A 14,671-nucleotide genomic window follows, 5' to 3' on the forward strand; every position below is an offset into this window, starting at 1 on the left:
AAGTGTCTATTAACCTAATTACGACTCCCTAATATAGGGAAGTGAAAATTAACAAAACTAAACCTATCACGGGATAAAAATCCCGAGTATAATAGCTAAATACTCGATCGAGAACTTTTATATCACTCGATCGAACAAATCCAAGCTAAAACCTCTCGATCGAGTAGAAAAAGGAGTCGATCGAACACTATAGTACTCGATCGAGTACTTTCCAGCGCACAATTCCTGCTTCGCGCACTGAACTTCAAACGGCTGCCATTTCTTAGTTACTTGGGCAAATAGGGCGTTTCCGGTGGCGTTGGAAATATAAGAGGACAAGATTTCATCTTCAATTGAAATCACCTGAAAATCCATTGTAGAACTCGAGATATGGCTCTTCAAAGTAGTCACTAGTAATTTGAAGTTCTTCCTTTGCTCGCCTAGCTGTCTTACTTCTTTGCGCATCTCAAAATAGTAGTCTTCAAGCTCCGACTCAACTCATCTCCTAAATTCATGCATAGGGACATGTATTATGCTCGATTATGCTTCTTTCTAGTTCATACCTGCAAATAATAGAAGACAAACCAAAGTACACTATTCGGGGGACATTTGTAGCTAAACACTACTAAATATGCATAGAAATGTGTGCAAATGAAGTACAAAATACCTATATAAAATGCACGCATCAAATCTCCCCAAACCAAACATTTGCTTGTCCCCAAGAAAATTAAATGCAAACTAATGGAATGGAAATGAAAACTCAGAGCTAGCTATAACTTGTCTACTTGAACCAATTTAATGCAACAGAAATCAACATTTACAACTACAACGGTCAACACGCAAACGAGTTATAAGATGTCCATAAATAAAGTTGACCTATCGACCTTGCAAGACCAACAAAATCGGACTCTCACGTGATCACTCTTCTCTCATGAAGCAAATGGTGAATTATATATGTTTAAGAGAGAAAGAGAAACAATCACTCACCTAAACTGCGACCTAGATAACATGCATGCAACAAAAATGATAGACGATTCAAGTACTACGCATACACTCAAACCAACAATGTCCGTCACAGCCGAGGGCTTACAAATAGTATGGGAAAGTGAGGCTACATGTGAGAAAAGGCAAAACAGATTATGAAAATGTGGAGGTAAAGCGTCAAGCTAGTTCCTAAACAAGACCATATGGGACCATCCGAATCTCAGCTGTCTAGAAAATAAAGCACAGGTGCCCTTCTTTAGCACATATCTCACTATCCAATACACTATCTCCTCAAAAATATATGAATAAAATGGAGGAGTGAGACCGTCACAAGATAAAAATAAGCACAGTCAGTCTCTTATTATTCAACCAAACTCAAAAATTTTCAACTTCTTTCTTCTTTTCTTCCTGTTTCACGTGTGATTTCCAAATTTTTTCAAACTTTTTTTTTTTTTTTTTTTGATTCCTCACACGTTGCTTTCCCTTTTTTTTTTTTCTTTTCATTTTCTCATCCTTCCTCATTTTTCTACCAACTCCAATCAAATGAACAAACGAGCCAAACTCGCAACATGGATCAAGATACCACAAAAGTCACACTAAACTAGCTTGACAAGGCAGGCTTAATTATGGGTGTAGCTAATGGGTCAAAAAGGCTAAATTTGGCTTAAGTGGAGTAAATGGGTGAAAAATGTAAGAAAAGGAAATTTGCAAGCACCTCCCTGCATGTGACACCGACCACAAACCCGAATGTATGCGGTTGACAAAAAATCGAATTTCATATTTGTGCAATAATGATGAACATGCTATGCAAGGAGTACTACTTCAATTCCTATGTAAACCGGTCATGAATGTCACCAGTTATAAGGCTCTAAATCTCAGAAATTGTAAAGTAGGTTGCCAATTTATCAAGTCAAGTCTACACAGTCAGCTTAATTTGAACAAAAACTCGTAAATATACGTAAGACTCAGCTAATAACTGTCAATAGAGTGCAAGGCTCAAGTAAAAATGACAAGTTACAGTGCAATATCATCACGGAAATCTACCGTTCCGACTCAACCTATATGCAAAATGAAACGTGAATATTTTTTGATTTTTTGAATTTTTTTTTAATTTTTATGGGATTTTGATTTTAATGGAAATAAACAAGTAATGCATACAGAAATTAAACGTGATAAAAGAAATGCAAATAAAAACAAGATGCAGACACAGATATGGATGCATAACCTCCCCAAACCAAACCGTACAATGCCCTCATTGTACCCAAAACAGAGAAAGGAAATGCAAACTAAAAAGGAGAGAGAGTGTAGATGCGGAAAGCTTACAAGATAACGCGAAGTAGGGACCTCCCCAAACCAGCCAGAAACATGGGAGGTCGCTAAAAGCTTCATAGCAATGCCAAAGGATACAAATCAAAACAGCGAAACTCGATCGAGAAGATATAGCGCTCGATGAAGGAGCAGAATCTGCGAAAGTGGTCGATCAAAGGGAATGAAACCACTCGATCGAGTGGTACCTGCAGACCACAAATGGCGAAAAAAACCAAGTCTAAAATTGTTTACAGTCTATGGTTTGTAAGCCAATTATTAAGCACACAACAAAACTAAAATGTTCTAAAACCAACTAAAAAGAAATTTAAACTTCGGGTTGCCTCCCAGTAGCGCTAGTTTCAGATAGGTCCCAGCTCGACCTTCTTTTCTTCATCCACCCACGCAAATCAGTGGCCCACGACAAGGCTGTTGACTGAATGAGGTTCCCTCAGCATCCATCAGCTTGATTTTAGGCCTCCATACCATCGTATCAACAGGAGAACAACAACTTATCGCAGCGTATTGGCCTCCACTTTCGGCCCTCTTGCGCGCTTTCTTCTTGTACGGCCTAGCCTCGTCCATTCCCCCGCCTGGGGCATCAATCCACACTGTTCCAGTCTCCAAAGTCAACGTATGATGCCCAGCTTCTGGGTCCGTCAACCCATCAGTACCTCCAGAAGAAGTAACAAAGGAATTAACCTTAATTGCATAATCATCGTCCGAAATAAATTTAGACGACCATTTACTATTATCAGCAAAGAAATTACTCGATCGAGCACTTAAGTAACTCGATCGAGGCATTTTTTCAACTATTTTACTCGATCGAGCAACTTGTGTCACTCGATCGAAGGCCATATTTCCCTCATTGCTCGATCGAGAGCTTTCATCCTCTCGATCGAGTACTTCCTCAGGCATTTCACTCGATCGATTAGAGTAAGGCTCTCGATCGAGTGTTTGAACAGTGGTAGACGAGACTGCTTTGTATTCTTCCTCTTGAACAGTGTTTGCAACATTAGTAGGCAGAACCGGCCCTTCGCAGGGAGTCTCAATCCGGGCGTGGACAGCACAGGCGGTCTCGCCAAAATTTGATACGGTCTCGGGCCGCCTAGAAATTTGCTCGACCATTACTTGAGCCAACTGAGCTTGAAGTGACTTGATAGTGGCGTCTTTAGTTTGCATAACTTCTTGCACTTGAAGTGCAAGTGTCTTCACTATAGACGTCAACTCAGCAATTTCCTCTTTCTGCTTATTAGGAGGAGGAGTTTGTTGTGGCGGCGGGCAAACAAATGGAGACTCTTGATAGCCTTTTTGCTAAAATGGATGTGGCGGCACATATGCAGAAGAATGACTAACTTGTCTATGCCGCCTAAACGCTTAGAATACATCATCGTTCGCTAGACAAATGAGAGCTTCGTGCCCCGCAGTACCACATCTCTTACAATGGACCACCTGTTGAGCCGTAGTACAGAGCTAAGGTGAACCACTCCAAGACTGTCTACTCTCCAGCTTGCCAGATCTTGCATTCTGAGCTTCAAACTGTGCTATAATTCGGGAGACACTAGACATCTTGGTATAAGGGTCAAAGGTACTCAAGCCTTCCCTTTGACGATCTTTCTCCTAGAATCCTGTCTAGGTAGGACCTGTAGGACCTATCAAAACAACACCTAAAGGAAAAAGATGAGAACTGCCTCAAGGAATAAATCCTTTGAGGCGGAAGAAAGACGAAAATAAACAGATAAATAGGCCAATTGCCTCCCCGTCAACGGTGCCAAAATTTGATACGGTCGTTTCTGTACCAAAAATAAATACCTAAATATAACTAACATAAGCTAGTGATAGGTAGGGTCGATCTCCACAGGGAGGCAAGGTATCTATTTGTAAGTCCGTCTATCTAAGTCACAATTGGGGGTTTTAAGTTTTGTTTTCTAACTACTAAAGATTTAAGGGCAAGAGAAATAAAGTAAGAGCAATAAAGTGAGAAAATATGATAAAAGTGATCAGATAGAAGAGAGTATGTCAGGATTTCGGTTCACCACGACAGTTTATCGACTCCGATGCAAATAGCCTAGACAATCTACCGTGAGAAGGGCATGGAAAAGGTCCTTTCGGTCCGCTATCCACCCTAGAATTCCACTAACTTAACTTCCGTCCTCATTGGGGTAGTCTACTGTTTATAGCAGGTCTGTTTATTCCAATCTTCCGATCCAGGAACAAAGATAACCAAATTAATATAATTTAGAAGCATGCATTCAACTAAATTGGTGTTACAGTTATATTGCTATGGGGACAGATTCTCACAAATAAATCGTCTAGTCTATTCGCTACATCGTCACAATCCTACCATGGATTCCCTAATCCTGACATAGAAGGAATTAGCTACTCATACTACTAAGGGTGTCAAAAATAATAATATATAGTGTACTAATTAAAGACATAATGAAATAACAACGATTATGCATAAACTGATTAGGGCAGAAATAATAAAGAGAGAAATCAAGAATTAAAGCAAACAAATAATGAGATTAAGATTAAGAAAGAAAGGTTGATTACAATCAAAAACAATCCGGCGTAAAGATCAATCCACAAAAGCAAAAAGCAAAGGTATGAGATTAAGCAGTAAAGTATATTAAGAGAAGTATTAAAAGGTAAAAGAAGAAGTGTCTATTAACCTAATTACGACTCCCTTATATAGGGAAGTGAAAATTAACAAAACTAAACCTATCACGGGATAAAATCTCGAGTATAATAGCTAAATACTCGATCGAGGACTTTTATATCACTCGATCGAACAATTCCAAGCTAAAACCTCTCGATCGAGTAGAAAAAGGAGTCGATCGAACACTATAGTACTCGATCGAGTACTTTCCAGCGCACAATTCCTGCTTCGCGCACTGAAATTCAAATGGCTGCTATTTCGTTGTTACTTAGGCAAACAGGGCGTTTTCGGTGGCATTAGAAAGATAAGAGGACAAGATTTCATCTCCAATTAGAATCACCTGAAAATCAGTTGTAGAACTCGAGATATGGCTCTTCAAAGTAGTCACTAGTAATTTGAAGTTCTTCCTTTGCTCGCCTAGCTGTCTTACTTCTTTGCGCATCTCAAAATAGTAGTCTTCAAGCTCCGACTCAACTCATCTCCTAAATTCATGCATAGGGACATGTATTAAGCTCGATTATGCTTCTTTCTGGTTCATACCTGCAAATAATACAAGACAAACCAAAGTAGACTATTCGGGGGACATTTGTAGCTAAACACTACTAAATATGCATAGAAATGTGTGCAAATGAAATACGAAATACCTATATAAAATGCACGCATCACCATACCTAGCCATATCTTATATAAAATGTAGATGACTGCTTTAATTATGTTTTATTTTAGTGGAATAAATAAATATTAGACAAATTGTGATAGAAACTACTTCCAACTTTATAGTAAAGATTCAATCATATCGTATAGGATTCTTTGTCACTTTCTAATATTATGAAGGTGAACTTGTGATACATATCACACTCCTTTTTGGTGTATATAAAAGTCTTCACTTTATTGTTCCCTATTTTAACAAAGTGCTAATACTTTGATTTTTTAATCTCTAGGTTTTGATACTTTTAAACATTCATTGAACTTATTCAAAGAATTTCTCTTCTTACCTCGTTAAGTGGATACCAAGTATCTACCTAGTTCGTTGGTAGAGGAGATGATGAAGTAATAACCTTTTCTGATTGAAATTGTATTCGACCATACACTTCAAAGTGTAAATAGAGCGGATTACTTGCTCTATTTATAATCCTTTTTCTAGAAAGAAGCCATGAATTAATCTTGCTTTGAATACAAGATTCGAACACACCAAGAGATTTCCAATCAAATGGTTTGGGACACTAGTCAAAACTAGTTTCTAAATCCGATTTTCAATCGAGAATTGAGAAATGATTGGGGTGACCAACTTGAGTCTTATATATATGACATTTATTTTTAGTTTGAATATAATTACCTTGATTTGTATGGTCTCACCATAAACTTAATTGTGGTATGTAAGGGCACAACGCTTGTTTTAATTGCATAATAGTGAAACCCTTTGCGTTTTTCTACAAAAAACTTAAATTATATTCTTATTTAGACTTAGTGTACATCATAACAATTATTGAGGTACAATTCTAAATACAAAACTAAAATGAATACACTATAACACTTATATGGATGAAATGGTAACTACCTTAGTTCCATTCATATCAATTTCATTCATGCTAGTCATCATACGATTATTCAATGTTAGGAATCTAAGGATTTACAAAACCCTCGGATTGTGTTATGAACACATCTCTTCTAAATACCCATTTAGAAAGGTGGTTTTGATATCCTTTTGCCATATTTCATAATCATGAAATGTGACAATTTCTAACATGATTCACAAATTTGTATCAAAAACTCATGATGTGGTAATTAGCAAGAATGCAATGTCAATGTCATTGATATTTAAAAAGGAATATGTTGGAGTCACACAACCAACTTCCTTGATCTTTACTTATTTGGGTTTGTATCTATTTAAGTGTCTAACACCTTCTCTTTCGAACCTAGTTCTATCCTTAACAATTAAGATAGGTACTTACTTCTTATTGCTCCCACTCATTTTAAGAATTTTTACTGGATGAAGACTTATCTTCATATAAATTCCTAGTTAATCCTTCACAAGGGTTACCTTTATTGTGGTATTTGGTTAATCAAAATGTCTAACAAATCAATTTACCAATTTAACATTGTCATGTTCTTAACAACCTAAGTGCTTGATGACAAGTGTTTAGCTTGAGCAATAAGACTTTTGAACCATAGACGCATAGATGATATTATCAAAACATATTTTGACTAATCATTACCTCTAGTCATATTTCTTCACAAGAAATCATACATAGGCATGTTAGGAATTTTAAGATGCTAATCTTATATGACATAGGACAACTCCTATCGAGTCTATGGAATAGAATAATTCCTATGAAACTAGTCCATGCCCTATTTAAACGGTTCATTTGAGGATTTAGAAAGAGATTATACTTGTTATTAGTAATAGTGGTTTAGCGGAGACTCGTGTTATAATCGAATGATATCGTATATGAGTAGGAGCGATGATAAAGAACAATATAAAACAACGAAATAATGGGAAAAGAAACATTCATCGTTTAATACATGAAAACATTTTAGCATGTTTTGGCATTTATATAATGACCTCCACCCAATTATATAAATGATTCCGAGATCCAAATTCATATTAATTCGGGCACGGGAAATCGATACATCCCTCACTAATATAACTCGGTGGGTTAACTCTTTAACCGATTCTACAATTAGAACTCTCGGTCGATGAAACTACGTTAAATTCATCTCTAGCCTCGGAACATAAGACTAGTCTTCATGTCCCGTTGAGACCAACCAAATTCCGCGTGTAATAACTTATTATTACCCCACTTACCCGATGAAAAATGAAAGTACCCCCGGGAACGGAATCTACCCCAAATGTCAAAGGGATTCATGGGTTCTACTATTTGGAAAGGCTAATCTCAATTTTAATATGTGTGAAAGGTCTTGTCGATTTATTATCTATCACCTTTTATGTGAACTCTATTAGTGAACTATGATAATTATAATCGTCACGGTCGAAAAGACGATATATATAAAAATTCATGTGATGTTAATGGCGATTTGGCAATACATGCAAACATATAAAGCAAGCAAATAAAGAAAAGCAAATTTCCTAGTATGGCCTTTCAAAAAATAGAAAATCTTATATTCTATTACATATTCGGAAACAAACTCCTTTGGTCCCTTGAATCTTCAATGACACGCCTCCCAAGGACAACACCGTCTTCATCGGAACTCCTTTCCGAATGGTACCGTTTTTAGGAAACTCCGGAATTACAAATAATTAAATAATAAAATGTACATTGTACTTCCTATTATACATTTGTAAAATAAAATCTAATACAATATAAAATAAAAGTGATACGAGATCACATTAAATTACAATCGAATCAATATTCCCTTTCATTACGGGTAATATCGATTTAAAAACTAAGGCCATACTAAGATAAATTACATATTTCCAAAATTATATAAGTAAAATATGACATTCATCAATAAAATTGCAGCATTATAATATGTAACTAACATGCCAAATTATGTATCGTAAATATAGTCCGGTTTTATGGAAATGCGTGATAATAACTTATTAAAATCACAAATCAATACTTAAATCAAATTTAAACCCAAGTTAATTATCCTAACATCTTAGGACTCAAAAATTAGTCATCACTCAATTTTTGACAATAATTCAACTTGCTTTATCATTTATGCTCATTTTTTACCTTAAAATCATAACCTTTTATGATATAAACCAAATTAAATTATAATAATTTCAAAATTTAAATTTTAAATTTTTTAAAATTATGGAAAAATTCCATGACACTCATAATGTCAAAAATCAAGGTTAAAATTTTCGAATTTATTTCGAGAAAAAATATAGTTGCAATTTATCGGTTTTATCTAATAAAACATCTAAAGCATATGAAGATGAATCTAATCAATGTTCCAACTTTAGATCTGATATGTGGGATACAAATGCAACATAAAATAATTTTCTCATTCCATTTAATTTGTTTTAGCTATTTATGCTAAAATAGTCACCATTTATGTCATTTTTACACCTAAAAATTCATAAATCATGCAAAATGAATCAAGTTCATCTAAAATTTTACACACAGTGAGTAAAATGTGCATGTGACAACATATTAAAATTTCATGGCCCGTTTCTAAGTTTAACTAATTTTAACCATTTTACCTCCATTTATGTCATTTTATCTCATAAAAATTATAAATCATGCAATTTTAATCACATTAATATGAATTTTTACATACAATAAGTAAAAAATGCATGTGAGGTCATATAAAAAATTCAATGTCATAAACTTAGTCTAACTAATTTTAGCATTTTAAACACCATTTTATACATTAAAATGTAATAAAATTACTAAAAATGAGCCATAAATTACCATAAATCATCAAAATGACCTAAATTCATTTTAGGACCAGAGTTAATGACATGCAAAAATTTTCGTGATTTATCTTCATAAATCACAAATTTCTAGTTTTAATTTAGTCGGACAAACTAAGCCGATTATGCATGCAACAACCAATGCTCTGATACCACTTGAAAGGATTCTATAACCCTCTAATTAAAATCTTTTAATTGTTGATCTAATTTACTCTTTAAAGTTAGATGTTGATCTTATGCATGCAAAATAAATTATAAATAGAAAGTAAGAAAAAAATCCTTACAATGATAAAATCGGTTTTAAGGGCACAAGTAAAAACACCTTTCTCACTTGTTCTTGAGCTCAAAATAAATGGATGATCGTCCTTTGTCTGAATATTGTGAGAACCTCCTTTCAATTGCACCAAGACAATCCCTTAAATCTAATAATATATTAACTAGATATCATTATTAGATGACCTTAAAATTTAATCTAATATTATTTCTTATTACTACTTGTAGTAACCAAAACGAATATTTGATTTTGAACAAGTGTGTGTTCTAAAACTAATTTTAGAGAGAATGTGAGAACAAGAGATAATTAGTTGTGTGAAAACTAATGTTAGAATGCTTAGAATAAGAATAAGAACAATTTTAATTCTTATTTAGGGGAGTGGGGAACCGGTTGGAGGGAGTGACCAAAGGGAGCCCATGTATGCCTTTCACTTTTGCAATTGTTCTTCTCAAAACAAAACTAGGGTGAAGTCTAGTTTTAGAGGTTAATCATTGTGTTTTCAACAATTAAAAATAATTAACCACTTCACCTAAATACCCATAAAAAACCGGTGCCCCATTTTATATGTAATCCATTTTATTTTTGTCAATTGTCATTTTATCATATAATATGTGACATGTAACATGTTATTTAATAACATTAATGCATATTTAACAATTAAATATCATTACATATATTAATAGAATTATATATAACAATTGACTAGTAATTCATGATTACAAGTGTATAAAATGGTTTACGTTTAATATAATCTACAACAGATTGTAATTATAATTAACCGATCATTCTTAATTTAATTGTTTCATAAACAAAGTTTTAGTAATATAAAAATATTTTATTTACTAAAACGAATCTTATTTAATCGAATTACAATAAGATTCATATTCTCACTCACATATGTAAATTGTTCAATTTTAAGGAATTAATTAATCTGTATCATTATACAGTTAATTAATTTATCTATTAAGGGAATTGTCCTTTAGGTGCGACCTTAAGGGATCAACTGATCACCACCGTCAAACGACAGTAATGTCAAATTCTAGTCAACCAATCATTACCGATTAATGTTGATCAGTTGACGTATAAAAATGAATCATCCCTTTACGTATTCTTATCATGAGTTTTATTAATGTGATCGCACTATTGTTCTCCAACATACAAAGCATAAAAATAGCTTTTGAAGCCTCGCCCAGGCCTACAACAAGGCATAAAAGAACCTCACAAAATATAAATAAGAGTGATGTGAGTTGCAAAGTAAATAATTATGATATTGAGAAATAATTTTCTACATATTACCTTTTTTGTTACCTCTACATGTTTTTCTAATTCTATATTCCTTTATTTTTGTTTACATTATCGTCTTGATTTTATATTTTGCCCAAAATCGCCTTGTTTTGTTGATATTGTTTGTTCTTTACCTATATTATTTTTCCTCTTTAAATTTTCATCATAACGATACTACACATTGAATGGCTCCAAATCATGCATTACATGACTAAAACTTGATTTTTATAGTAGTACTTGTTATTGTTGTTGTGATTTTAATGATCTCTCATATTTTCATTTAAATTTTTAAATTCCCACTTTTGTATAAATAATTTTTTTTATTCACAACTCTAAATATTTTCTCCAAAATTCTCATATAAAGCTAAATCTTGTTTAAAGAAAGACAAGTTGTTAGCCAAACATTAACTATGTATCGTCTTTTTGCTCTACTAGAACTTAGCCTTGAAAACCACCAAGATATCTGATAATAAATGTATATTTACTAAATAAATTTTTGTGATTGTTTAAATTGGGTTTCGAAAATGATGTATAGTCAATGTGATGTTTTGAATATTAAGAATAATATAGACGAAAGAGTCCAAGCGTTGCATAACATCTAATTTTAACGGATTTTCTAACGTGTACCTAAAGGGCACCCATTGCATGCATAAAGAAAGAGAAAATCAAAGGAATGTTTTAATAAATATGGAATAAATGATTTAGTACTTACATTTTTCATGATATATTCATTTGATTCTTATTATAATTGTAAGTATGTCTCTTAATAATCTTATGTCTCCTAATAGTCATACCTACTATATTTATAATTGAGGTATGTCTCTTAATAATCTTATAATAACTTTATACTTTTTTTTATTAATGACGCTTTAGAAGGAAAGTTACAAACTGTCTCTATATTGGATGAATGATAATCGTGTTCAAGAAGCTTTACATGCTTATAAGGTAAGCCAAATTCTCACACTCTCACTTGAAGTAGCTTATTTTTAATAAATTTGTCTACTAACTTATACGTAATAGGGAACCCCTATAAAATGGATTCGATGCCACGATGGAAAATATCACTATAGATATGAAGTTGAGAGCAGCGTCAAATACCATGTCAAATTAAGTGCCAAGGGCTTTCGATCGCTAATATATAGGTTAGTCTAAAATGCAATATTCATCCTTTTTACTTGACATTATATTTTTCAATAAGTAAATGATTTTAATTATAATATTCAAAAATAAATTATTGTATAATACGAAATACATAAAACTAGTTTAAAAGTAACAAACCCAATTAAAAAAATTAAGAAATTTTTTATTTTGATAAACAAATCTTTTATATTGATAGATGTCATATTTTGATACGTTGGTAATCATCATAAAATATAATGCTATCAAAATAAAGTCACCTTATCTGTTATGTTTCTACACCTTTTTTGGGTCCATCTTTTATTATAGGAAAATATTATAGAAAGTAAATTGTTTAAATACATTTACATATATGTTCTTTTTAACAATTTACATATACAAGATTGATGAGTTCTTTAATTATTTTGAATTAGTGGAGACCATGACATTATTGTGCCATTTATTGGAACTCAAACATGGATAAGATCACTAAACTACACAATTCATGATGAATGGCGAAAATGGATTGTTGATAGCCAAATTGCTGGGTAAGTTGACTCCAACTAAATATTCCCTTTCTATATTTTCTGATTCATGTAATCATTTAATGGGAGAGAGAGAAGAGAGAGAGAGAGAGAGAGAGAGAGAGAGAGGTGATACCATATTTTGGATTGTACCTTTGAGTATTCTAATGTCGTACATAAGCGATTTTCAGAATTTATTTGCAGAATCTTTTAATAAGAATCTCCGAGTGCTTTTAAAAACAATTATAAGTACATTTAAAAAAATGTACAAAATACCGCTTGACTTTTTTCCCAAATTCTACGTAGTACCCCTAAAGTCTGTTCCCTATTGTACACCATAACCTAAATTGTAATATTTGTTAAGCTTTCCGTTAACTCTAACTTTCCATCAACTTCATCTTCCTCACCAATTGTTCTCCACCACCATTAGTCCTCATATTCTTCACTCATGTCTTTATTTCGTCACTCATGTTTTCATATTTATGGCTTAGTTGGTTGTTTTCGTACACATTTAACCAAATGGTTTCAGGTTCAATTCTCTATCACTGCAACTGTTGTTAATATTTTTTTTTTGTGATTTGAAAATTAGACCTTAAAGGATTATATGAACATCTCAACCATTTGGCCTAGGGGTGATAATAAGATGAGCCAACTTGCGAGCAACTCGAGATCGACTTGGTCAAAAATCGGCTCATGTGAGCTCGACTTGAATACTTTGCGAGTCAAGGCGACCAAATCAAAACTTGGCTCTAAGCTTGCAAGCATCTCGATATATTTTTATTCAATATTTTACTTTCTTCAACCTTCTTAAATGTATTTACTTAATATTATATTCATAAAATTAGAATAATTTAAAAAAAAAAAAAAAAAACTTAAGTAATGAGTCAAATGACATTGTCATGTTTAGTATGTTAGGGTCATAAGACCACAATTAAGTTAGATAAATAACTTTTAATAGCTAAATTATCAACATATTAAAGTAGGAGAGATTTTTCTAACTTCTTACTCCAAACAAATGATCAGAGTTCAAATCCTAAATAAACATATTTTCCTTGAATAAGTCAAGATCAACTCGAACCGCGAGCCGAGCTTAAGCTCGAGCCGAGCAGGCTTTCGGACTTTTCGAACTCGACCCAATCAACTCCAGGCTTGCGCTCAGCTATACTCGTTATCACCCCTAATTGGACTACTAGTATTTGTTTTTTGAGTAAGTACTAAAAAACCTTATGTCTTAAAGAATTATTATTCTTCTGTAGATACATTTACCAATATCACATTTTAATTTATTTTTACTCCTTACAAAATTATTTTAAGGGAAAATCCAAAATTCTAAAATATTTTTGAGTTGGAAGATAATGTTTTGAAATAAAGTTATGCTCCTAATGGTAGGTTACAACTTAGATTAGGGTGTATACTTGGTAAAAAATTTAGGGATGCCTCCGATGTGTTTGAAAAAGTAACGATACCATGACTAATTTAAAAATACATAGAGGTATTCCCTAAATATCAGGAACACTCCAACACTATAAGGGATATTTCAAAATACTGAATGGTACATTATAAAATAGTGAGAATCAATTTTGGTGAAAATTGTGAAAATCAATTTTGGTACATGTAGATTAGGTACATATCAAATAAAAATGAGAATAAATTATAAGATACATTTCCATGATATACAATTTACATTTCAGATTTACATGAGAACAAAATATAAGGTACATTTCAGGTTTGCTTAAGGGACATTCCAATAATATATGAGGTACATTCTAATCAAACTTGGTCATTGATCGAGGCTATTCGTCGGCATTAACTGTTGACCAATTTAACCAATAACATTGTTTGTCCGCCGTTATTGACCATTGAATAAGTGGTGGAGTTTGACTTTTGGAATGTACACAATGTATATTCATAATACACGCCACGTAAAATCCGTAAAAGTTCTCATAATTTTCTTCCAAGAGGGTGTTCTTACCAGAACTTACCATTTTGTTTTGTTGATTTAGATACACGAGGACTTACTCGAACAAGATGACATTTGCAACCGTCAAGGTAATTTACTCTTTAAATATTTTTGATTTAAGGAATGTAATTAAAGTTTAAATAACAAACGAATATATATAAAAAAATAGTAATAGATGTCCAATATTTTGTAATGTGAATAT

At 32.9% G+C, this 14,671-nt stretch overlaps 1 protein-coding gene across 4 annotated transcripts in view; it reads left to right on the top strand.

Moving 5' to 3' along the window:
* The window catches only part of LOC141618544 (serine carboxypeptidase-like 3), a 46,710-nt gene that overhangs the window by 31,762 nt on the left and 277 nt on the right, over window positions 1–14,671 (top strand). For 2 of the 4 annotated variants that reach the window (XM_074435648.1, XM_074435650.1), the window contains 4 exons: window positions 11,743–11,814; window positions 11,890–12,011; window positions 12,420–12,533; window positions 14,513–14,558. In XM_074435648.1, the coding sequence (XP_074291749.1) occupies window positions 11,743–11,814; window positions 11,890–12,011; window positions 12,420–12,533; window positions 14,513–14,558 (354 nt within the window). The remainder of the gene's footprint in view (window positions 1–11,742; window positions 11,815–11,889; window positions 12,012–12,419; window positions 12,534–14,512; window positions 14,559–14,671) is intronic. The other 2 variants (XM_074435649.1, XM_074435651.1) reach the window with 2 other exon arrangements.

This window comes from Silene latifolia, chromosome X, assembly GCF_048544455.1.
Source record: "Silene latifolia isolate original U9 population chromosome X, ASM4854445v1, whole genome shotgun sequence".
Lineage (NCBI taxonomy): Eukaryota > Viridiplantae > Streptophyta > Magnoliopsida > Caryophyllales > Caryophyllaceae > Silene > Silene latifolia.